Source organism: Polypterus senegalus, chromosome 13 (assembly GCF_016835505.1).
Source record: "Polypterus senegalus isolate Bchr_013 chromosome 13, ASM1683550v1, whole genome shotgun sequence".
NCBI lineage: Eukaryota > Metazoa > Chordata > Cladistia > Polypteriformes > Polypteridae > Polypterus > Polypterus senegalus.
In genome coordinates, this window is record NC_053166.1 from 151060966 (window position 1) to 151085696 (window position 24731).

At 39.9% G+C, this 24731-nt stretch overlaps 1 protein-coding gene and 1 long non-coding RNA gene across 2 annotated transcripts; one reads left to right on the forward strand and one right to left on the reverse strand.

Annotated features, from left to right (window-relative positions):
* The first annotated feature begins 474 nt into the window (after positions 1 to 474).
* Positions 475 to 18764, forward strand: LOC120543213. The gene is made up of 3 exons (XR_005636314.1): positions 475 to 4108; positions 6029 to 6129; positions 18724 to 18764. It is a non-coding gene; the product is annotated as an uncharacterized LOC120543213 (long non-coding RNA).
* Positions 6588 to 24456, reverse strand: pam16 (presequence translocase associated motor 16). The gene is made up of 5 exons (XM_039776153.1): positions 24359 to 24456; positions 13214 to 13298; positions 10360 to 10496; positions 10044 to 10109; positions 6588 to 6819 (listed from the first exon to the last, which is right to left on the reverse strand). The coding sequence occupies exons 1-5, from the start codon at positions 24359 to 24361 to the stop codon at positions 6715 to 6717; spliced, it is 396 nt and encodes a 131-aa protein (XP_039632087.1). The 5' UTR covers positions 24362 to 24456; the 3' UTR covers positions 6588 to 6714.
* Positions 24457 to 24731: the final 275 nt, after the last annotated feature.

Below are 24731 nucleotides of genomic sequence, written 5' to 3' on the forward strand. Positions count from 1 at the left end.
TCAGCCTACTTTTACACAAACAACTCACAAATCTTTATTACTTTTACATATTTTCCTATACATTCACTAGATGTCTTTATGTCTCCATATGAAATGTGACAATTAGAATATAGCAGACAAACAGTTTATACTAAACATATTTTACACTTAATTCCTTCAGGCCAAATACAGATAACACATATTTTGTTTTAGATTCAATTATTGTTTTATAATCAAACTAGCTGTGCTACCCATCTAGGACAGGTTGAAGTCTAAGTAAACAATGTTACATTTTACAGTACGCCATCCGTTGGAAAATTTTATATAATGCATGTTGTAATACAATGCATTGCATTTGTCATTAAATCAAATAGTGCATCACAAACATTTGTAGTAACAAAGTGCATTACTACAAATGTTTGTGATGCGCTATCTGTTGGAGTGATAAATGCAATGCATTAGTCTCTGTTCTATGCCATTTGGTATGAGATTTGTAAAAGCAGTGTTAATGTTTGTAATGCACCATCTGTTGGAATGGAAAATGCAATGTATTTTATTACTTCAAATGTTTGTCATGCGGCTTGTGTTGGAATGACCAAGATATAGCAACCAGATGGACACACAGACCCTTGTCCTTTTATTAAGGTTGATATTGGCACCCTGAGTAAAATGGGCTGTGGAAAAACTTTTTGTCCTCTTGATGTTTCGTTCAAAATATAACAAAAATCTTCCTTTTAACTAAAGCAAAATAACTGAATATAAAAAGAAATTCTCGTCAGAACACATTTTTCTCAAATATATGTGTGGCACAATTATTGGTACCCCCTCATTTAATATTTTGTTCAGGCCCATTTTGCCAATATAACAGCACAGAGCCTTCTCTTCTAACACATAGCGAGAGATATGAGATCATTCCTCATTCCTTCATATGATGAGAATTACTTTTCTTTCATTTTTTTTTACTTCAATAAAGGGTGCATTTTTGTTAATAGTTTAAATGAAAGATCAAGTTGATAAACAACAACGACTTTTTAGAGCCCATTTTGCATTTACTTACCAAGGATGCTATATAAGTGGAGGATACCATATTAGTGAAAACGTAGCAGTGAGTGATAATAAAATTAGACTACTTTGGCACAATTTTAAGTTAAAAAAAAAATAAAAGGACCAATAGGAATTGAGGAACGTCATCACTGGTTTAAGGTCACATGAGAATTGGCTTTTCAAAATGGATACTTACAGGACTACATTTGTGGCTTAAATGCAGCCAGTCATGAAATTGCCACAGTTTGTTTATTGAGTGCTTAGAGTGATCCTGGGATGTAAAAACAGAAATAGTCTTTATTAAGTATAGTAATTTAAATAACAGAAAAATTCCGGACAGGCAAACACTGGTTCAGAAGATGACCATTCGTTGGGATTTCACAAAGGACTGCGATGGCACCTCTGATCCTCTTGACTCACTCCATTTAACCAACATGTTTGTTTATTTCTGGTCCTGACAACTTCTTGAGTATTACTGTATATTAAATTAGAAAACCTAAATAGAAACCTATGTGTTAGGAGCAGGCCCCTTCCTGTGTGGTTCTTGAGAAGGAGTTCAGGCACAGCAGCTCCTACTCTCTGGGTTCAGACTTCCCTGTTGGAGCACAAAGAATGGCCTCCATCTGACGCACTCTATGCTAGCAAAGCTGTGACTCTAGAGTGAGGAATGGGAAAAATTAGAAATGCGGAGGCCGAACTCTTCATAGCTTTTTGACGAGACATTCTCTCATGTTGACATTGTTGCTGCATATTTCATTAGGCATTTTGTGGTGCTTTTTAAAAAGGACTTGGTTGAGTTTTGTTTTTGCACACCCCGAGGACATCTGCATGTTCTGACAGCAGTCGTGTTAAGACTGCCAAGCTTAGGTAGACGACGACAGCCAGAATGAAACTAGCAGATGCCTGGGCAGCAATCTGATCTTTGGTGCACAACTATGACTTCCGCCACCTGTATCGCTTGCAGGGACCCAATTTATACTGCTTTGAATTGAGTATCTTTGGGACTTTTCATAAGTTTGCAGGACAAGGCGGGCAGAGCTGGCTGCTTGCCGCTACCTTGGCTTATTTCTTTGTTGCTTGCCTGTAGTGAAGCAACATTTCTTAAAACGGATTACATCATTTGAAAGTCATCCTTTTATGTCCATGACATTTTGAGGTTGAACCCTGTAGCTCTTGACGACCGGTGGGATATGGAAGTGTTTTCTTGCCCGATTTACCCTACCAACACACATAAAGTTGCATCTTTTTGTAGAAATACTATTCACCAGATATACATGTAATGGGAACTGTTATTATTGCATATACAGTAGTTGCCGAGATTATTAATTGAATTATGGCATCTTTTCAGTGAGAAGTGACTTGAAATTATTTTTCTTACCACCACAATATTTAAAGCATCAACCCTGCCTTTCCATACATAGCCTTGTTACACTTTGAACCAATGCACTCACTACTTGGACCCTTAAACATGATTCGATAATTGTTTTGCCACACATATTGGATCATTCGATCTGTGAATCAAGCTCTTAAGACATTTTGCATGTAAGGCAGTTGCTTGACCATAAAAGCGTGATGAAACACAAAACTCATAAATGCAAAGGAATGGTCCAGATATTTTATCCACTTCATCATTTAACAAAAAAGGTGAGTTCAGCTGTCAGATTGTGTTTGGAGCAGAGTCAATGTACTTTCTCCAGAAATCAAAATTGTTTAAATGAAGAGTTAAAACCAAGTTGCTGTTACTGACTGGTGATCCCCATTGAAATAAGCCAAGGATGACTTGGATCTCACTTGGGTCCAATTTATAATTCTTGATAAGCTTACCTGTTAACCCTCTGAGCACTTATGTGCACTTTCAGCAAGATGTACAAGCCTTCTTCCCAGCTATACGATTTACAAATTGGAAAAGGCATCACTGTGACACTTAGGGCATTCACATTCGTAAATGCCTGTTTAAAAAATAAATTGTAAGATGTTATTAGTTGTGTATTGGTCAACCCAGGAAGATAATTTCATATCTGAAATTGACATAGTTGCTAAACAGAATCATGCAGTTATCTAGTTTGAAATGAGCAAACATAGACTCTTAAATAAAAAAAAATGAAAACTGTCAGGAAAAGGCATTTCTAATTATTTAAGAGTATAAAAAACATGAACAAATTAACGAAAAGGGATTTAACTTGGTGTAAAGTGCACAGATCATATCAGTGTGAGCAGGGGGTTAATACTTGACTAAGGCCTGTGAAGGCCAGTATAAGAGAGGTTTTTTTTGCACATTGATATTTTTAAATATCAGTATTTTAATTATTCTAAGTGCCTTCTATTCTAGTTTAATTTTATGATGATATACAATATATAAAAGTATATATATTTTTTGGCTCCAGTATTGAAGCCTTACGTAAAGAACTGTAGAGGTGTATACGTCTTGGTACAACAGCTATGTGTGCTCCTGTTTTAGACAAAAAGTGTCAATGACAAAGTTTAATAAAGTTGTATTTGATAATTATTCTGTACCTGTGTTCTTTCCTGAACCAAAATGTAACTTAGGAAGTTAACAATTATTTTCTTTTCATCTCATTTGCTTATATCTGGTGAAGGATGCAGTGCAATCTCTCTGACTGTCTTTGACAGGATGTGGGAAACTAAAAGATTATTTAATCTCTCAAAAACATTTTGGATGTGCCCAGAAAACTTGTGAATGACAACAAGTGGGCGTCTTTATTGGGCTCAATTTAATATTGGCTGCATTACTCCACGTTTCTTACATTGGGTAACGGTCTCACTTTTTACAATTGAACCCACAATTTTATACTTTCAGGCTCCCACTCATAGCTCATAATATGGCTGGATGGTAGACTGACAAGCATCTTGTGTGATTTGTACAACTCTCTAGCAATCCTTTGGCTAGTCCCACAAGTCCCAACGTTTAATCGAGAACATGACACTGAAGTACTTGAAATCCTTCACTGTATCCCTCAGCAGAAAGCAATTTTTTTCCAATATAGAATCTCTAGATTGGGACCCTAAACAACATGAGGAATGACTCGACAGAACAGCATACGACTGTGTATCAGCCTTAATCGAGGTACGTGTCCTTTAGAGTTCTGGGCTGAAACCGACTAAATGCTTTTAGTTTAAATACTTACAGGCCAAAGTGGGGAGAAATCTTTCATTGAAAGAGGCGGTGTGGGCAATCTTCATCCATTACAGACACACTAGCTACAGGCTTTTGTTCCATCAAAATTTTTAATTAGAATCCAATTAAAAACTTAACGTGATAATAAGTGAGTTAAAATGAAAAAATAAAAAGGCAGAAATTCCTGTTCATTTAAGGTCAGGGTAGCAAAAGAAATCATGTTATTAATTTTTACAATCTCAAACATCCGATTAAACAGTAATTGGTTGGAATGAAAGCCTGCAGGACAGTCCACACATGAATTAGACATTTCCAGAACACCCTGGCTGTTTAAGTGACCAAGTTTAGGTCAATTGAGAGCAGCTCAGCCACTTCCTTTTTTGTGATACGATGTGTAATTATGGCAAACACTGCACTCAACACGGCATTCTGGATGCACAATTCATGAATAGCACTGAAAACTATTGAGAACTTACTACTCCAAATTGCATCATTCAGGTAATTTCTCCAACTACTGACAATCCCATCCAAGGCATGCCTTTATGGACTGATCCAGAACAGAAGCAAGGCTGCCACCTATAGTGTTTATCTACTAATGTTATGAAGGATCAAAGAATGGTGAGCATTGACTGCTTTGTTAGTTCCATGAATACTCTGTCGTTTTGGGTATTTGTGTGACGCTATCGCCTCACCTAATTGCCAATGTGATATGAGATAGATAGCACGGCAGAGGAGGGAAGACACTTCATGAGCACTAGTGTGTACAGTAATATAGATGGAATCTAACAACTTCTAAATTGATGCTAAATTTGTACTGTACAGAAACGGTATGGCAGGTTTCAGAGTTATGTATTCCTTGAGTTTCTGTCTTTCCACCGTCAGAATCAAGCGTGGGCCTCATATGTTAAAGTGTATGGTACCTGGTCAGTGATTTAAACACTCTGGAAGGCAGCCACAGGGGGAACCTGACATGTTTAGTTTGATTTATGGACTTTTGTTGATTAACTTTAAGGAGTAACTGAGTGGGATGTTGTTAAGTGTTTTCTTTTTTTCTAGCCTGAAGTTTATGTTTGTATGTGTCTGGGTTAGGTTTCACTGTGAGGGTTTTTTAAAGGTTTGTAGAAGTTGTCCAATTCCCCTGCATAGTGGAAGTGGTAGCTCCCAAGGTGAGTGCAGGTAGCATTGGGGACGTGACCTTTCTTTATAAGGACATCATCATCCACAGCAAGAGGGCAGAAGATCGATCAAAAGAGAAGTGAGAGACAGCGAGGTGGCTGAGCACTTGGCTGCATGATCGGGAGAGGTCGTGGCTACTGTTAGCCAGGTGAAGCTCCTGACTTTAAAGTTTGGGGGAGCTTTACTTTAAATTGAGGGGACAGACCAAGAGCCCAGTTTTGGATTATTTTGGTTATTTTCTTAAAAGCTGACAGAAACCCATGGACTGAGTCGATACTTGGGTACCATCTTCATTTGTCATTTTGTTTTTCCTGTTCCACCAACAAGAGTATTTTTGTTTTTTGGTATCCATTTGTATCAGAACCATTTCTGACTGTAAATATTTCTGCACCCTTAACTACAATTTCTTTTTAATCCCCCTTTTTTTTTTACACATCTGCTATTTCTGTTTCCTCTCTTTAACACACTTGGTCCCAAACTACTACTACTAGCAAGGCACCTCTTCCTGCAGGTGACTTGTGAATTATCATGATAATGGTTTGCTTTTATCCGTTTTCTATTTCAATCATCACATTTTTTGCAATCTCTAATTAGCTTGCTATTTATATTTCTCATTGATGCATATTTTACAATACTTTTAAAATACAGTACTGTTCTACTTCTGTTTAACATTCTGCTTCAAAACATTTTCAGAAACAAGTAGGCAAAAGAACGTACTAAAGATCCAGGAGATGTGAAGCACTTCAGCAAACACACTCAAATGAAGAACATGACATAGTCCGGCACAATTTTAGGTAAGTTTTGACTCAAGTGTACTGTAGCAATTAACGTGCAAATGGAAACAGCAGTCACTGAGGTATGGATAGCCAAGTATCTGTACTGAAGGTGTCCCAGGCTTTATACTTGTGAATTAACGCATTTAGTAAGAAAGCTACAGAAGGTAACTTTGAATGTCTGAAACAGCAACCTATCTAGTTATTAAAATACGTCTTTTATAACCTAAAAAACTGAATTCTTAATTCTCAACCTTTAATTGTACGCTGATACTCCTAAAATATTACAACTTATTCCTTGAACAGACCACCATTTTTCAGTTTGTGACTTTGCTCCTTCGGGAGTATCAAAATAAATCCAGTAACAAGCTTTATCTTCACGTAGAGATGTCTTCTAGATGCAGTTGCTTCATCTGAAGTCATACACAATGCTATCAAATTTGGTGTCCACAATTTTTTTAAAAAACAAAATTTATTGGTAATCCATAATTAATTTGTTTTAATTCTTCACATATAATACAGTGCACACACACACAGTCCTTGGTTGCTGAGTATAACTTTACAAGTTAAATTACAGGGAGGAAGAATGAGGAGGAAACAAAACTGTCAGGTTTCTGGATGCTGCTGTGAATGGCTGCCAGTTTGAGAGTTTTCCTTGTTCTGCTGTGCAATCCTGAGCTCCTCATCAAGTCGTTCCTTTGCTCGCACCACCTGCAGCAAAGACACAACGTGACACCCAAGGGACAAGTGGGCATGGCCTTGTTTGTCTTAATGTAAAATAACGTTCCTGTTACCTACCCTTCTTCACATTCCTGCAGTGCTGTCAGGTCTCATACTGGCAAAGACTTAGACAATTTGTACAAAGACAGAGTGTCACCGAAGACTACCTTCTTTTATTTACCAAGAAAACAGCTTTTCCAGTATTCAGACCTGACACCCAGGCATACCAAAGCTCAATTCCATCATGCTTATCCCTTAAACACTGCACTAAAAATGATGTTAATGTCACACAAGAACAATATTACCAATAACCTTATTTAGATATCACTTGTACAATAAAATATATAAAACATCCAAAGTAAATATCCACAGTAACTTTGCCAAGAAATTCACCAATATCACTGGATGAAGTTTTGCTTCCTGAAAATCGTTTGGAGATTATAGAGTTTCAAGCTGACCACCTGTATTTTCAGATTGACTGTGTCACTTAGGGATTTGGAAAAATGTAAAATTAAACCCTGGACTCTACGCTATCAACTTACTGTCAGTGCTCAGAAGCCATTAAGAAGGCAAATTGAATGTCAGGTTATATAGCGCCTTGATGTGTGCAGTACAAGTCACAGGAGGTTCTGCCCAAGCTTTACAACACACTGGTGAGGCTTCATCTGGAGTACTGGGTGCAGGTTTGGTCTCCGGGCTACAAGGAGGACATAGCAGTGCTAGAAAAGGTCCAGAGAAGAGCGACGAGGCTGATTCCAGGGTTACAGATTAAAAAAAGATTAAAACAGCTAAGCCTTTTCGGTTTAAGCAGAAGGTGGTTATCAGGTGACATGACTGAAGTGTTTAAAATCTTGAAGGGAATTAGTCCAATGGATCGAGACTGTTAGTTTAAAATGAGTTCATCAAGAACACGGGAACATAGTTGGAAACTTGTTAAGGGCAAATTTCACACAAACATTAGGAAGTTTTTCTTTACAAAGAGAACCACAGACAACTGGAATAAGTGACCAAGTAGCATGGTAGACAGTAAGACTTTAAGGACTTTCAAAACTTGACTTGATGCTCTTTAAGAAGAATTCAATGGATAGGACTGGCAAGCTTTGTTGGGATGAATGGCCTGTTCTCGTCTAGAATGTTCTTATATACTCAGCCTGTTTAATCACTTCATGGTTCTGCCACACTGTGTTATGTTAGTTCGATTGAGCTAACGTGTTCTGCTGATGATTTTCATTTGTACTCGGCCTCTGATATTTCTCATTTTAGCATCCAACAATAGTCAGCCAGCACTGATGGATTCCACTGGCCCCGATACCACTTCTCCATCGTTGCAATGTGCTGGTGAAACTTTTCGCCGTGTTCGTCACTGACTGCACCGAGATTAGAGGGTAAAAAGCTCAAGTGTGAAAGCAGAAAATTAATCTTTAACAAAATGTTGCAATTGGATTTATATGCTTAAAGCATATTTGTCAACCAGCTGGATGCTCGGTAGATGCCAAGACAATTTTTCGACGACATCCTTGAATGATTCCCCTGCGATTTCCTCAAACCCCGCTAGCCGATCTTCAAGTCGCTTATCATTGAAGACAAGTCAACAAAAATGGCTTTCTTAATCTTGCCATCAGTTATTGGTGGAAACATCTGTCTCAGATATTGAAATCCTTCAACTTCCTTGTTCATCACTTTCACAAAATTATCAGTCCAAGTTTTATACAAAGAGAAGGCAAAAATCTCTTTGTTGGGCGGACAGGTGGTTTATGTGCCACAGTGTCCTGCCCTGAAGTGGCCAGTTCTTTTTAAAATAAGAAGACTCTTTAGCACAGCTTTCCCATTTGCAGTCCGAATGACATTCATTGCAGCAGTGCCACTACATTTAGGTTACCGCACATGGTCCAGTTATAGATATTATACTATATATGTATATGTAGTACAAAAGGATACGATCAAAGTGGAGCTTATGATATTATTTATCTGGACTTTCAGAAAGCATTTGATAAGGTGCCACATGAGAGGTTGGGCATCAAGTTAAAAGAAGTGGGAGTTCAGGGAGATGTTTTTAGATGGGTGCAGAATTGGCTCAGACACAGGAAGCAGAGGGTGATGGTGCGAGGAACCTCATCAGAACTGGCCGATGTTAAGAGTGGTGTTCCACAGGGGTCAGTGCTAGGGCCGCTGCTATTTTTAATATATATAAATGATTTAGATAGTAATATAAGTAACACACTGGTTAAGTTTGCAGATGATACCAAGATAGGTGGATTAGCAGATAATTTGGAATCCGTTATATCATTACAGAAGGACTTGGATGGTATACAGACTTGGGCAGATTTGTGGCAGATGAAATTTAATGTCAGTAAATGTAAAGTATTACACATAGGAAGTAAAAATATTAGGTTTGAATACACAATGGGCGGTCGGAAAATCGAGTACACCTTATTAGAAGGATTTAGGAGTCATAGTGGACTCCAAGCTATCAACTTCCAAACAGTGTTCAGAAGCCATTAAGAAGGCTAACAGAATGTTAGGTTATGTAGCATGATGTGTGGAGTACAAGTCCAAGGAGGTTATGCTCAAGCTTTATAACACACTGGTGAGGCCTCATCTTGAGTACTGTGTGCAGTTTTGGTCTCCAGGCTACAAAAAGGACATAGCAGCACTAGAAAAGGTCCAGAGAAGAGCGACTAGGCTGATTCCAGGGCTACAGGGGTTGAATTATGAGGAAAGATTAAAAGAGCTGAGCCTTTACAGTTTAAGCAAAAGAAGATTAAGAGGTGACATGATTGAAGTGTTTAAAATTATGAAGGGAATTAGTACAGTGGATCGAGACTTGTATTTTAAAATGAGTTCATCAAGAACACGGGGACACAGTTGGAAACTTGTTAAGGGTAAATTTCGCACAAACATTAGGAAGTTTTTCTTTACACAAAGAACGATAGACACTTGGAATAAGCGACCAAGTAGTGTGGTAGACAGTAAGACGTTAGGGACTTTCAAAACTCGACTTGATGTTTTCTTGGAGGAAGCAAGTGGATAGGACTGGCGAGCTTTGTTGGGCTGAATGGCCTGTTCTCGTCTAGATTGTTCTAATTCTAATTCTAATTCTAACTGTACAATATGAGAGGAAAGCAGAATAGGCAGAATCACAAATTGGCAGTTGTAACTATTCTTAACAGGAAAAGTTGGCCTATTAACAAAACGTAAAAGGCGTAATGTCTTACCTTTGACTGCACATAAAACGATCCTCCAACTGATTTGTCATTTGCCTTAAATAAGTGCTCGTAGTTCTGTAAGGAAACCGGAAACAAGCAGACTTTTACTTGGTAAGATTGGTCAGCGTATCCCTAATATTGCTATATCAAACCTTGGACTTCAGTCAGTGTTTCTGCACTAGTCCACCTATTAGCACATGTACATCTTTCGTAACAGTTGTCTTTTTAACTTTTTGATATTTTTTGTTTTCTTATTACATGTTAAATTTGTCTCCTCATAAGGCCAAAAAAGGTTGAAGTCTTTTATTCAGCTGACGGGCCCCACCTTTTCAATCTCCTCAGGAGTGAGCTTGGAGACATTAAGGATTTGCTTGGCCTCCTGCAGTGTCATTCCCGTGAGGCTGGATGTTGCCGCAGATTGTCTTCCAGCCCGGCCTCTCGCATTAGCAGCAGCCTGGCTGGCTGTGAAGAAAGCAACACACTAATTAGGATCACTTTTAACATAAACAGGTTAATAGAAATGTAGTTCATTTGATCTCACACACTACAACAAGATGACAAGATAATATCTAAAGCTGCCTCTTGGCATACACTCATTTGATGAATTTGCTTATTGTCAGATGTGCCAGTGTTCTGCCAAAAACAGCTAAACTGTCAAGATGTGCTTTGCCAGTAGGCCATGTTGTACACACATAAATTTTAACAAACTGGCCTACCTGCAAAAGTGTGACTACATGAAATATTAGGCCTAACACTGGATTAACAATTTAAAAAGGAGTTTCTTAATCTATCCCCTTATATCCAAAATGCACTATATCACCTAAATGTTCAAAAATAATTTTAAAAAGAGAAATCTGTATAATGCTTCTGTCATTTCCCTCCAGTGGTAGGCTGCAACTGCCTTCAATTTGCTCCAGTTTCCTCCCTCTAGTGGTCAAAATAGGAATTACACACACAACCTCACACATATCCGTGTCCTCCACTTATGCAAGGCACATACTATGTGATTCTGGCTCAATTTTACGGCCAATTTACAGTCACAGACTAATTTTAGGAGTTGGCCCGAATTTCAGCTTCATCGGCCATCATTTTAGATGCAGTATGAGAGGGGACTGCGATGCCCAACTGCATCCAACAATTGGGCTGCCATCGATGGGAAGAAGTTCTGGCATGCCACTATAAAATGTAATTGTGCATTGACCGCAGTATATTACACACTGTGATTTAAAAACTCTAAATATCACATAGCAACACACATACAGTACAACTAAATGGCTAATGACAAGGGCATATATCCATATACAGGGTGAGCCAGAAAGGACGGACGTCTTTGAAATGGCTAGAACTCACCACTAGGTGGAGTGACAGATGTACGGTGAGTGGCGTTAGGTTCGCGAAGTCTTGGCATTTTTTTATTTTCTTTTTAGTTGAAGCCGTGGACGATAGAACACCGCGTTTTAGCGTACGACTGTTTTCTCAAGAACAACCAATCTATTACCGCAGTTCAGCGTGAGTTTCGCTGCCATTTCAATATCCACAGAAATAAAGCTGTTCCCGCTCATAACACTATCCTATGTTGGGTTAAAGCACTCCGGTCACGAGGTACACTAATGAACAAAAGACCGCCGGGGGGCTACACGAACGACACGTACCCCTGAAAATGCGGAGCGACGACTAGCCCTGCTGCGCAGTCCAAGTCGATCTGCTCGGAAGCATTCTTCTGAACTTGGCCTCAGTAATCGTTCGGCAAGGCGTATTTTGCATTTAGACCTGCATTTCCATCCCTACAAATTGTCAAATGCTATTTCAATAAGAACTCAAATCTTTCAATAAATTTCTTTGCAAGAAAAAAACTAACAATTTTGTGATTTTGTAAAAAACGTCCATCCTTTCTGCCTCACCCTGTACATACATATGTACACGCACTAATTATTAAAAAGAAAGAAAACTTCTGACTTGGCAGTCCCGATCCCAGTGCAGCCTTATTCAAGCGTATTGCCTAATGGTATACAGGAGCCCCAGTCATGTTTCGTGACACACTCCACTGGTTTCCTCCGTGTTAGTGGGTCAGAGGCTTAGGATGTGCAGCACTGATTACAATGGCACTCAGTCTCTCCTTTGCTACAACCTCCAGGGGCTCTAAGGTGTGTCCCATAACTGAGCCTGCCCTTTTAATTAGCTTGGTGATTTGGTGGGTCTCTCTTGAAGTGATCGACCCAGCATACCACAGTGTACAAAATCGCAGCAACAGAAATGATTACACAAAACCAGAAAACTTTTTTTCATTTTTACTTTTTTTCTCACTTTTACTACTTTTCAGTACAACTTTTAAGAAACAGTCAAGTAAAAAAAACTTTTTTCTGTTCTGTAGAAAGTAAAAAAGACAAAATTAGGGGCACCTTCTGCACTCTCTCATTTGATTTTGAATCTGTTCAAAGCCAAATTCCCCCTGTGGACAAACAGAACTTTATAGATAGTCAGAACTTTAGCTGTCCCATTTCTTATATCAAACTGCAGGGCACTCTGGGGTAGCCAGTCAAGTGTCTAAACGTGTGCCAAAACAGCACAGCATCTTCTTCAGCTTTCCAACTTGAAAAGTACCTAAGACAAAACCATGAAAGGCCTCAGGGCTACAAATCTCCTTCTATAGACCTTCACATGTTCCAAAAAAAAATATGCAGTGACAGAACTGTGTGGCCACAGCATTTGGGGAGAAGTGTGTACAAAAATCAGTCAGCACACCTCTCCATGTTGTAAAGGCTGAGAGCAGCAAGAATTGCTTCAGCCGACGTTGTCTGAATCAAGAAAGGCACTATGGCAGGAGGCCGAGGAGGACTCCACTGTTAAAAGGACACAAAACGTTTCTAAAATATGAAAATGACACCTGATAGAAAATGCAAGTTCATTTTTTGCTTACAAATTAAAAGAGGACTCGCATTACAGTCAAACATAATGAAGGTTTCATTGTGGCGTGGGGTGGCACAGACACGATAAATGTGTACGCGGCATCATAAAACCGGAAGATGATCAAAGCATTTTGAAAGCGTAATATGCAAACTGGCCCATTTTCCAAGAATTTGGTTCCTCTGCAGGACAATAATCTTAAGACATGAATCCAAAAAGCCACCTAGGAGTGACTTAAGAGGAAATGCTGCAATACTGCAATTGACAATACTCACCAGCAAACTCCTGCCGCAGGGCTCGTGTGAAGGCTCGACCTACCACCTGTACCCCCATTACAATGATCTGAGCGAGGTACCTGGCCTGTGCAGGAAGTAAGAACAAAGATGAGTCTTTTCTGATTGATCATCGTTCCAAATTCACAAAATTCTGGCGGATTCGCACCCAACGTTTCCACAAAAGCTTTTAATGAAGGCCGCTATTTAGAAGTAAACAATCGCAAAAAAAGTGAACACCACGGCACTGTTTTCTAATGATTTAAGTGGAAGCCTTTCCAGACCAATTTCAAATTTACCTTTTCCCTCTAAAACACTTGGAAAAAGTAGTTGCCGGTATTACCTTACAGGTCTCAGTTTTTTGCCAAGTTGGTTCAGGTCACCGTAACTGTGACTGCAGCTGACTTCAGACCCTCAGAGGTTCATTTTCTCCAAGCAATGCTGCCACCTTGGTTTTTTTTTTTTTTTTGGTTTTGTTTTCCTCTCTTCCATTGACAATCAGCCATAACCCAGTTATAATGTCATTACACTTGACGTTATGATTTTATTTTCATCAAAATGAAACCTGCTCCATGTATGTAAATGTTTGGTTTACAGCTTTAGCGCGGTGCTCTGACCTGCACTCGACAAAGACTGTTGTGCAAAAACAGGATTGAACATTTTCACTTGTGCAATAAGGTTTAAACAAAATACATTATGGGAAAATACTTCACTGGCTTTTATTCATACGATAAAAAAAAACGATCAACACTGTGCCGGACATAAGCAAAAGGCAAACCAGAGAGCATCCCTCTGAACTCTGGGCTTTGTGTGACAAGGAGGTCTCTGCAGTGGAGGTGAACTCATTCCAAAAGCAAAAGCTGTCCTTCCATTTTTAGCACTTGGCAGACGATGTCTGGCTTGCTAACAAATATCGTCATTAAAGTCGGGCTTGCAGACAGCCATCCATGGGGTCCATTGAACCTCTAGCACAGAGGGGTGCTACTGAGTAACACATGGCTTTGTAGGAGTACTGGGGGGACTCCCACACAGGCTATGACATTGCATGTTGGATCAGTCCTCAAATTTAGACTTTGGTATCGATATCAGCTTTCAGACTTTAGTAACAGAACCAAAACAAAAACCAAATCATTTCACACCCCCCAGTCTTACTCCAGCCTTCCTGGTGCACTGCTGCACAATTGCTCACCTCCCTAGTTCAGCCACTCCATCACGCCGCACTACACACCATTTCCATCTTGATATAAGTGACGTCCCAATTGCATCAAAGCAATACGGGGGGTTCCCCCGTCAAGTCTGGAACATGTTGAAGCAAGAAGGGGAAGGTCAACGTGGAGTTCTGATCGCGTCAAAGCAATTGGGGATGGGAGGCCTGTGGCTTGTGTCCGCTGTCAAGTCAGGATCGTGTCAAAGTGTGCACTTTCAAATGGACTGAAACAGTGAGTGTCAAGGTGTGGACTGAGAGAAACGCTTTCAAATGTGGGGTTTTCATGACTTTTCCAGTACTGGGCAAAATCCTAACGGGGACCGATTGTTTTTAGGTTTTGTTTAGCCAATCCTGTATGTTAGGGTTCAGGAGTCTAAGCGCCTCGGTGTAGAACCCAAAATCCCCACAGCTCTGCAACGTGGGCTTGTTATAAAAGGCTCCCTTCCACAGAAGTACCATCAGTCTCATTCTGGGCCTTGTGTACTGGTCTCGATTCTTTCCCAGTGTACAATGGGCATAAAACAAGTTGCATCCCAGTTTATGGGACCCCATCAATACAATCATTCACAGGTTTTATACTGACAGCAGGTATATCTTTGGATGAACCTTTTCTGTCACGATGCCGAACGGTGCTGCACTGTATTCTTGAAAACTGAGAAACATATCCATTAGCCCCACTTCTGGCCGTTTTTCTGCTACTTTGTTTGAAATGGCTATAACTTCATGATATTTCACTTTATACACATCAGAAATAATGGGCATTCTCTTTCAGAATTTTTACAGCTGAAGAATTACTTGTGTTGTACAAATCTCTCTATTAAAAAAGGAAATCACAAGACGAGACTTTGGCCATGAGATTTTGTCAAGTCCCGCCCTCCTTTCAATCACATTCAGCCACGCCCACAGCCCTCTCACCTCTCATTGGTGTGAATGCTTTTGACAGACACAATTCCTGCTCTGTTAGCTCTTATAAATTTTTACGTTTTCCTGACTTTAAGTTCCCAATAAATGAAGACTTATTATGTCCAAATCTTATTGAAGAATTTCATCACGAAGGGTTATCAACATAAAAAATGAGTACTCCTAGCACCGAGAAACGACAGGTGACAAGTGAAGGAGGACACCTTAAGTTAGGGCTGTGCGATATGACCAAAATCTTATATCCCGATATTTCATTTCATATCCCGATATCACGATATAGTACATTTTCTTTGTATTCAGTGAATAGTTTATATAATCACCACTCCTTTTTTTTCATTTAAATTAAAAAATCAAAAATGAGAAGTACTCAACTTGTAATTATTTCTGTTCTTTTATTTAGAACATTTGAGCAAATGTTTGACTTAGAATGTAAACATAAAATGTTAATGTATCAAATATAAAACACTTTTCAAAAACAAATTACTAAAGGCCCAATATAAAATATTGCTATATAAAATGCCTGACATAAACAAAATGTGAACTGTAGCAGCAATAACTCTCACAACATATATTAAATATAAAAGGATCAAAGCACTAACAACTAAACTATATAAGGCCAATAAACCCTTTAAACAAAATAAATACAAGTCTAACATTAACTGTCAAAACCAAATGTAAACATTGTACTTCAAACTGTAGCAGCAATAAGGCTTACGACAAAAATATATTAAATATATAATATTAAATATAATATTTTTTAGGCTACATTCTAGTAAAATGTTAATTTGCACATCGTAGTGTGGCAAATCTCCGTTAATGAGTTACAGCTGATCGCCCCGTGCGTGGGACTGAACGGCACTAACGTGTTGATGCCATCCAGCCCCAAGCACAGGGCGATCCGCGGTAACTCGTTAACGGAGATTTGCCGTAATGCAGTTGTGGCGTAAACGTAATTTTAACAAGATTAACGCTGACAGCAAACGCTGCAGGGAAAATTATGCCTTAAGCAAATTGTTTTGGTAGCAATTAATCTTCCAAGCTTTTAACATGCTCGTTTAAATAGTACCTTTACAACTGTAATATCCTACGTGGCCTGCCTCTCAGTTGTAAACTCTCTGCATGCTCGCTCACGTGCTTTTTGCGGAGGTGGTAGAAGAGGTTTGTCGTGTTGGAGTCTGTGGTAGCGATCGGTTTGCAGCATAATTTGCACAGTACCGTTTTCTGGTCCGTGTCAGACTCTTCAAATCCAAACCATCTCCATACTACAGAGGTAGCCCCTCGTTTAGGAACAAGGTCCATCTGTGTGGAGCTACCTGGTGTTGCCTCGTCTTCATCAGCCATGCTAGTGTGTCTGCATCCACGTGGTGGCCATCAAAACAATGAAAAAAATATTGCCGTAAACAGTTTATTTTGCGACACCACGAAACAAACGATAGCGTAATGTGCAGCGATAGACGTTTTCATATTGTCATCCGATATATATCGTTATATCGAACAGCCCTACCTTAAGTACTGGCATTCAGTGATCAACACAACGTAGACAGCTCACTGGGGCGCAGACGCCCGTCATTTTTAGCGTGTAACGGCCTACCACTAAACTTGAACACGACTGAATCATTCAGGGACACCCGATAGGTGACTGAGATGCAGCAGTTCAGCCAACTTTGAAGGAAAAAATTGTTAGTGGTCTCCTCTAGACTCTCTCGTACACTCAGATATGGGGATGGATATTTGAGGAGCAAACAGCAAGACAATTATATTTTATATTATGTACATTAAAGAACCATCAACAACAAATCAAATTAATAATGTACTGAACAATTATTATAAAAGTAGAGTTGAATAAAAGGTAAAAGTACCACTTCTAGTTAGCAGAAATTGCCCAAATCTACATTTTGTACGTAATACTTGTTTGTAAAATTTGGTTGACCAAAGTGAAAGTGAATTCAGGTTTACACACAGACAGACACGCAGACATAATTGTATTTTCGGACTCAAGGAGGCCTAGAACGTCAAGATTCATCAAAATCTCAAAATGGAATTTCTGGACGATTCCAATACTTTCCCTATACGAGAAACTAAAAAGGAAAACATCACAACATCATGTAGGGGGCATGCAAAACAGCATTTTAGTGGCAAAATATTGAACTTTAGTTATAGTGGTAAAGGAAGGCATGATTTTACAGTTTGTTTTTTTAATTTAGCTCTATAGGGCAGCCCTACCAGGGAGGACCCAAAACATAAGGGCTGAGCTTCAAGAGTAAGAAAAGTTAAAAGTTAGCTGTCTGTCTCTCCATCCACTATAAAACTGGTTTTGTATTTTTCAGGGTAATGAGGCCACAGCCCATCCTGGCAGCAAATGGGCACAAGGCAGGAGACAACCATGGATGGAGTGCCAGTTCAATGAAGGACAGATAAACTCACTTAGGAACTATTTATTAAACTGGGGGTCTTTTAGATACAAGAGACAAACCAGAGAACCCAGTGAAAAATTACAGAGTCGCCACACAGACATCAAGATGAAATAAAAAAAAAAACCGTCAAGGGATATCGTTTGAGTCTCTCTGTGACGCGCGACACTTAACAGATTAACAGGCATGACCAAGTGAATCTGACGGGTTTTGAACTGTTAAAATGTCTAAGGGACACAAGGAGGATACTACTTCGGCATGAGAACAGATTTCCTTATAGACAATCAACTTAAAGGTCAGAGCAGCTTCACATTTGTTTTCTTGTCATGAATACCCACACAAGCCCTCTAATAGTCTTGTACCCCATTCAGAGTTGTCTTCTGCCTTCAGTGCCCTCAAATTGGACTAAGCAGGTCTGAGAATGTTATACAGGTCAATGAGGACTGATCATTTATGTTACGTAGAATGCCTACATGGGGCTGGGTGGTCTCGTGACCCCTGCAGATTTTATTTTTTCTCTCCAGCCCTCTGGAGCTTTTTTTGTCCTCACTGGCCATCAGACTTTACTCTTATTAGATAGATAGATGATAGATAGATACTTTATTAATCCCAAGGGGAAATTCAGCTATTTATTATTGTTATTCTATGTTAATCAGTATTGTCTTATTTGAATTCTTACTTTGTCTTTTATTTCTCTTTTGTTCATCATGTAAAGCACTTTGAGCGACATTATTTGTATAAAAATGTGCTATAGAAATAAATGTTGTTGTACAGTAGAACCTCTGGTCACGAACATTTCCAAACACGTACAAATCGGGTTACGATCAAAATGTTTGCCAAAATTTTGCCTCTGTTCGTGACCACATGCTCTGCTGGCAAACAGAAACACTGGCAGCCAGTTTCCCTACACGCGTTCGTATGCGCCAATGATCTCCCATTCTCCGTTTCCCATTTTCTTTTGTTTGCGTATACAGGGCCTAACAAAGCAGCTCACGTTGCAAAAGGAGTTACAATGTTAACCAAGCAGAGACTTCAAATGCTGGAAGAGGTGGAAAAACGAGAAGAAACTTGCAGGGGATAGCATAAGCGGGGCGATCATATGCGAGAAAGCCAGGAAGATTAATGGCGATTTGCTGGAAAAAAAAAATCCTTCTTCGAGTGGCGAAGGTGAGGAATTTAAAGCCAGTAGAGGATGGTTTGAAAAGTTTCACAAGAGAAGTGGTATTTCATTTGTTTTTCCCCTGTGCTTAAAACTCATAAAAAAAAAAAGTGTTTACAGCAAGCAGTTCGTAAACTCTTACAAAGTTAGTTTTCTCTGTTGTTCAAGGTTTTCTCAGTGTTATTTCATGTTTTTACATTTACTTTACTATTACACTGTGCATTCTATGGTATAATTAATTATTTTGGTGCTAAAAAATATATATATTTACATACAGTTCGTACGGTCTGGAAAGGATTAATTGTATTTACATACAGTCTTATAGGGAAATTACATTCAGTCGCAACCAAAGTTTTGGAACGAATTACGGTCGTGACATGAGCTACCACTGTAATATAAAGTAAAAAGCAGGGCTGTGGAGTCGGAGTCAAGGAGTCGGAGACAATTTTGGGTACCTGGGGTCGGAGTCGGCAAAAAGTTAACCGACTCCGACTCCTACTAAATTTAAATGGGAATTAAAAAAGTAAATTGAAATGTCCCAATTCACAAACAGTCATAATGAACTACTTCTCTGCTGTAAGAATAAAGCCCAATGCAGTGCATAATGTTACCACAAAACGAACATGTCAAGTAACCATGAAGCATGCTTTTCATTGACTGTATGCGTCACTATATGGGATGTTATGCACAGGTAAGGTGCGGCACCGCTGTCCATTGTGTCGTGTCCCACTGTTACAGGGAACTGTGAACCTAGCTTAAAGCCCCCCATACATTTACAGATGCACTGCTGATTCTTCGGCCGTTCAACGAGTCATCACGCGTCAAACGCCTGAAAAATCATCTGGTGTGTTCTCAGCTCCGTCGGCCCCCCTTCGCTATGCGCTAGTGAAGGGGCCGAAGGAGCCGCGAACACAGATCTCCCTACCTGTCTCCAGCAGAGGCTCATTCTGCTGATCAGCTGGCCGGTGAGTGACACAATGCACTAAACTTCCGGCTGGCTGACAGAGAAAAGGAGCCATTTTGGATCAGACAACACGCTGGGAAAGCACTTATTTGATGGTGAAGCGTTTGCTTGAACTTAAAGACTTCCTAGAAGAATTGGATAATGAGAATGTTGCTTTAACTGAAAGCCAGTGGGCACAAACAAAAGAGCTGAAAAACCTTCTTTCGCACCCCTTTACCGTCACCAAGAGGTTGCAATGTGACGATCTAACCCCCGGTAAATTCTTCTTGGAATGGAAGAGCCTGATGTATCGCCTGAACAAAAGTGGAGGGTTAATAGCTGATGGCATTGCATCTTCAATGATGAAAAGAGAGAGTCTTTTGCTGGACCATGAAATCTTGTTAGCAGCTATTTATGTCGACCCAATGAGCCGAATTTTGTTGAACAGTGACCAGGCTGCTACAGCGAAAAAGGCACTCTACGATTTAGCAGTTCGCATGAGGGGATTACTACCTGAAATACCTCCACAGGAGGAAGTTCAAAGCACTAGCGGTAACTCAGGATCATCCTCTTCAAATGAAGAGTTAGACTTTGATTCCTTCTTGGACAAAATGGAAGGAAAAGGAAAGCGACGTTGATTAAGCAATAAAGAACCAGTCAATGTCCAAATAAAGAAATTCCGGCAGGAGTTTTTTAAAGAACTAAAGGAAGTTGAAAAGTATGATCGCTCATCAAAACTTAGTGTTGAAGAAACCATCCTTGTGTATCCAGAGATCATTGGTGATGTGGCTAGAATTGTAACGGCAATGCCACCCACCCAAGTCAGTGTTGAAATCAGATTTAAGAGCCTCTATGAAAGAGGATCTGGCTGAAGCAATTCTGTTTCTTAGAACTCTACACTGATTTTAGATTGCATTTAAAGGGAACCCGAGGTCAGAGGAATATGGAGGCTGCCATATTTATTTCCTTTCCTTTAACTAGAACTGTATTCCAAGTTTAATATAGGTTTTCCAGGTATTGTTTTTAGTTCATATAGTTAAGGATTTTTTTTTTTTGTTTTAAAAGTTAAAACTACCAAAGAATGTGGTTTGTATTTTTGAACCAATACATTTCCTGTTCCTGATTTTTATGCCTGTTATTACTATCCAGACACTTGTTTAAAAAAATAAATCAATAAAACAAAACCTTGTTTTCATTGTGTTTGTCTTTAATCTGGCATTATAGTAGAGTGTTGGCTTCCTAACCAGTAGCTCTGTGGTGAAATGACATGTATGTTGCCTTCCTTTCCTTCAGTGGATGTAGAAAATACATTAGCGCACGTGGACAAAATTGTTGGTACCCTTCAGTGTCAATGAAAGAAAAACTCAAAATGGTCACAGAAATAACTTTAATCTGACAAAAGTAATAATAAATAAAAATTCTATGAAATTTAACCAATAAAAGTCAGACATTGATTTTCAACCATGCTTCAACAGAATTATTTAAAAAAATAAACTCATGAAACAGGCCTGGACAAAAATGATGGTACCCTAGAAAAGACTGAAAATAATGTGACCAAAGGGACATGTTAATCCAAGGTGTGTCCACTAATTAGCATCACAGGTGTCTACAATCTTGTAATCAGTCAGTGGACCTATATATAGGGCTCCAGGTAGTCACTGTGTTGTTTGGTGACATGGTGTGTACCACACTCAACATGGACCAGAGGAAGCGAAGGAAAGAGTTGTCTCAGGAGATTAGAAAGAAAATTATAGACAAGCATGTCAAAGGTAAAGGCTATAAGACCATCTCGAAGCAGCTTGATGTTCCTGGGACTACAGTTGCACATATTATTCAGAAATTTAAGATCCATGGGACTGTAGCCAACCTCCCTGGACGTGGCCGCAGGAGGAAAATTGATGACAAATCAAAGAGACGGATAATACGAATGGTAACAAAAGAGCCCAGAAAAACTTCTAAAGAGATCCAAGGTGAACTTCAAGCTCAAGGAACATCAGTGTCAGATCGCACCATCCGTCGTTGTTTGAGCCAAAGTGGACTTCATGGGAGCGACCAAGGAGGACACCATTGTTGAAAACAAATCATAAAAAGCCAGACTGGAATTTGCCAAACTACATGTGGACAAGCCACAAAGATTCTGGGAGAATGTCCTATGGACAGATGAGACAAAAATTGAACTTTTTGCCAAGGCACATCAGCTCTATGTTCACAGACGGAAAAATGAAGCATATCAAGAAAAGAACACTGTCCCTTCTGTGAAACATGGAGGAGGCTCTGTTATGTTCTGGGGCTGCTTTGCTGCATCTGGCACAGGGTGTCTTGAATCTGTGCAGGGTACAATGAAATCTCAAGACTATCAAGGGATTCTAGAGAGAAATGTGCTGGCCAGTGTCAGAAAGCTTGGTCTCAGTCGCAGGTCATGGGTCTTGCAACAGGACAATGACCCAAAACACACAGCTAAAACACCCAAGAATGGCTAAGAGGAAAACATTGGACTATTCTAAAGTGGCCTTCTATGAGCCCTGACCTCAATCCTATTGAGCATCTTTGGAAAGAGCTGAAACATGCCGTCTGGAAAAGGCACCCTTCAAACCTGAGACAACTGGAGCAGTTTGCTCATGAGGAGTGGGCCAAAATACCTGCTGAGAAGTGCAGAAGTCTCATTGACAGTTACAGGAATCGTTTGATTGCAGTGATTGCCTCAAAAGGTTGTGCAACAAAATATTAAGTTAGGGGTACCATCATTTTTGTCCAGGCCTGTTTCATGAGTTTATTTTTTTAAATAATTCTGTTGAAGCATGGTTGAAAATCAATGTCTGACTTTTATTAGTTAAATTTCATAGAATTTTTATTTATTATTACTTTTGTCAGATTAAAGTTATTTCTGTGACCATTGTGAGTTTTTCTTTCATTGACTGAAGGGTACCAACAATTTTGTCCTGCACAGAAGATTTAGAAACTGAGGAGTCGGAGCATTTATCTACCGACTCCACGGCCCTGGTAAAAAGTGTCCACAAAGTCTCTTTACAATTTCAAAAAATTATTAAAAAGGCAATTGATGAGATATATTAATCAAATCTGTCCTATGTACTCAGTCGTTATCAATCACATTGCATTTAAACACACATAATGTGAGAATCTGGGGCTCAGAAAAACCCCACGTGCCTAGGGAACTTCACCGAGATAGTCCAAAGGTGAACGTATGGTGTGGGACCATGTGCAATCGAATCATTGGTCCATTTTTCTTCAATGAGAGATCAATTACTGCAAATGTGTACCTTGACCTTTTGACTGGACACCACAACTGGATGACCACCAACCAACGGTCATTTTCCAGCAAGATGGTGCACCACCACATTGGGGACTGCATGTTCGTGGGTTCCTGAATCAAACATTTCCAGACCGGTGGATTGGGAAGGATGGCCACCTCGTTCACCAGATATCACTTCTCTGGACTTCCTTCTGTGGGGTTATGTTAAAGATATCGTGTATCGAACAAAGATACAGGATATTAATGACCTGAAGCAAAAGATCTCTGAGGCCACCAGTGATGACGATATGCTACCCAGAACCTGGCAAGAAACCGAGCACCGTCTTGATGTGCTTCGTGCAACCAATGGTGCCCATGTAGAGGTGTATTAAACGAGGCAATATCTACTCCTCATTTTGTAATTTCCACAGATTTGTCCATTCATTTGGAGGGGGCTGGAGCCTATCCGAGCAAGTATCGGAAACAAGGCTGGTTTAGATAATGGATGGATGGTGTAAAGTGAAGGGACAGGATCTTCAGCTACAATAAGCTTCACTCACACCGACCAGACCACCTATAACGAGGGTCTCGGCTGAACAGGGCGGCTAATTAATGGGTTGTCAACATGAGAAAGCCTACAGCTTTTCTCCTCAGTCTCGTATGCTTCATAAGATGTTATTCCCCCAAACCACCCGTGTTCGAAGTCCGTGTGTTGAGAGGAAAACCTCCGGTGGAGTCCGTGAACCTCCGATGAACCGAGCTGTAAATCTGTCAACAAAGGACAACAAGTCGCCTCTCATGGGAGCCTCGTTGAAAAGTCGGACAGGATAACAAAACACAACCCGTTCAATCCAACAAAAGGGGTTCATTTTAAAATCCAGCCCAAACGCACGAAACTGGCGAAGACAGCACTTGTTCACATTTTGCCTCACTTCTTTACGGATTCTCTCGCCAAGATTTTAAATCCAGATGAGCCCGTCATCCGTGAACTGCGCGCGATTATAAACGAGTGGGTCTGGATTGTGGGGCGCTGCTGTTTTTACGTAATCTACATATTCAGTACAGGAGTTTGTAGAAGTTCTCCCAGTCACAACAATATGACAACAGACACTTGTTCTTCCCTCGTGCATATTGTAAACACCCATTTAAAGAAAATATACTGCCGAAGATCTGTTCATACAAGGCAGAAAAATAAGGATACCAACGTCGGGCCGGCAGGCAAGCAAGCAAAAAGCTAACAACGCGTCCTTCACTCACCATGCTGCTGGTGCCGACGATCAGCTCGGGCAAGTCAACAAGCGCATGCGCCGTCGTCCCTCTCTCGTTGACTTCCCAGCGCCGAGAGGTTAAAGAGGAACATCCACCGACGCTGGATCTCCTACGTCTGACGTAAACATTGCCATCTGCTGCTGGGAGAGCAAAATTACACCCTTAAGGGACGAGAGAATCATGGAGAATCAGATACATTCGCACATTTTAATAGATGTCAGAGACTGGTGGGCACTTATGCAAAACACCTACAGTAAGACATTTGTGTTAAAAGAGCAGTACAGGTTTCTGAAGCCAAGGGTGGACTTCACTTTTTTCCCCCAGTAGACCATTCATGTACCAAATACCAGATACCAAAAAG

Bases quoted from the DNA above. Each gene is read 5' to 3' on its own strand.
- pam16 (XM_039776153.1), bottom strand. The intron at 10,497-13,213 runs GTGAGTATTGTC...CTTTCTTCACAG, and splicing joins CCTGCGGCAGGAGTTTGCTG to CCAGCCAGGCTGCTGCTAAT. The intron at 6,820-10,043 runs GTAAGACATTAC...TCTTTGCTGCAG, and splicing joins CGTTTTATGTGCAGTCAAAG to GTGGTGCGAGCAAAGGAACG.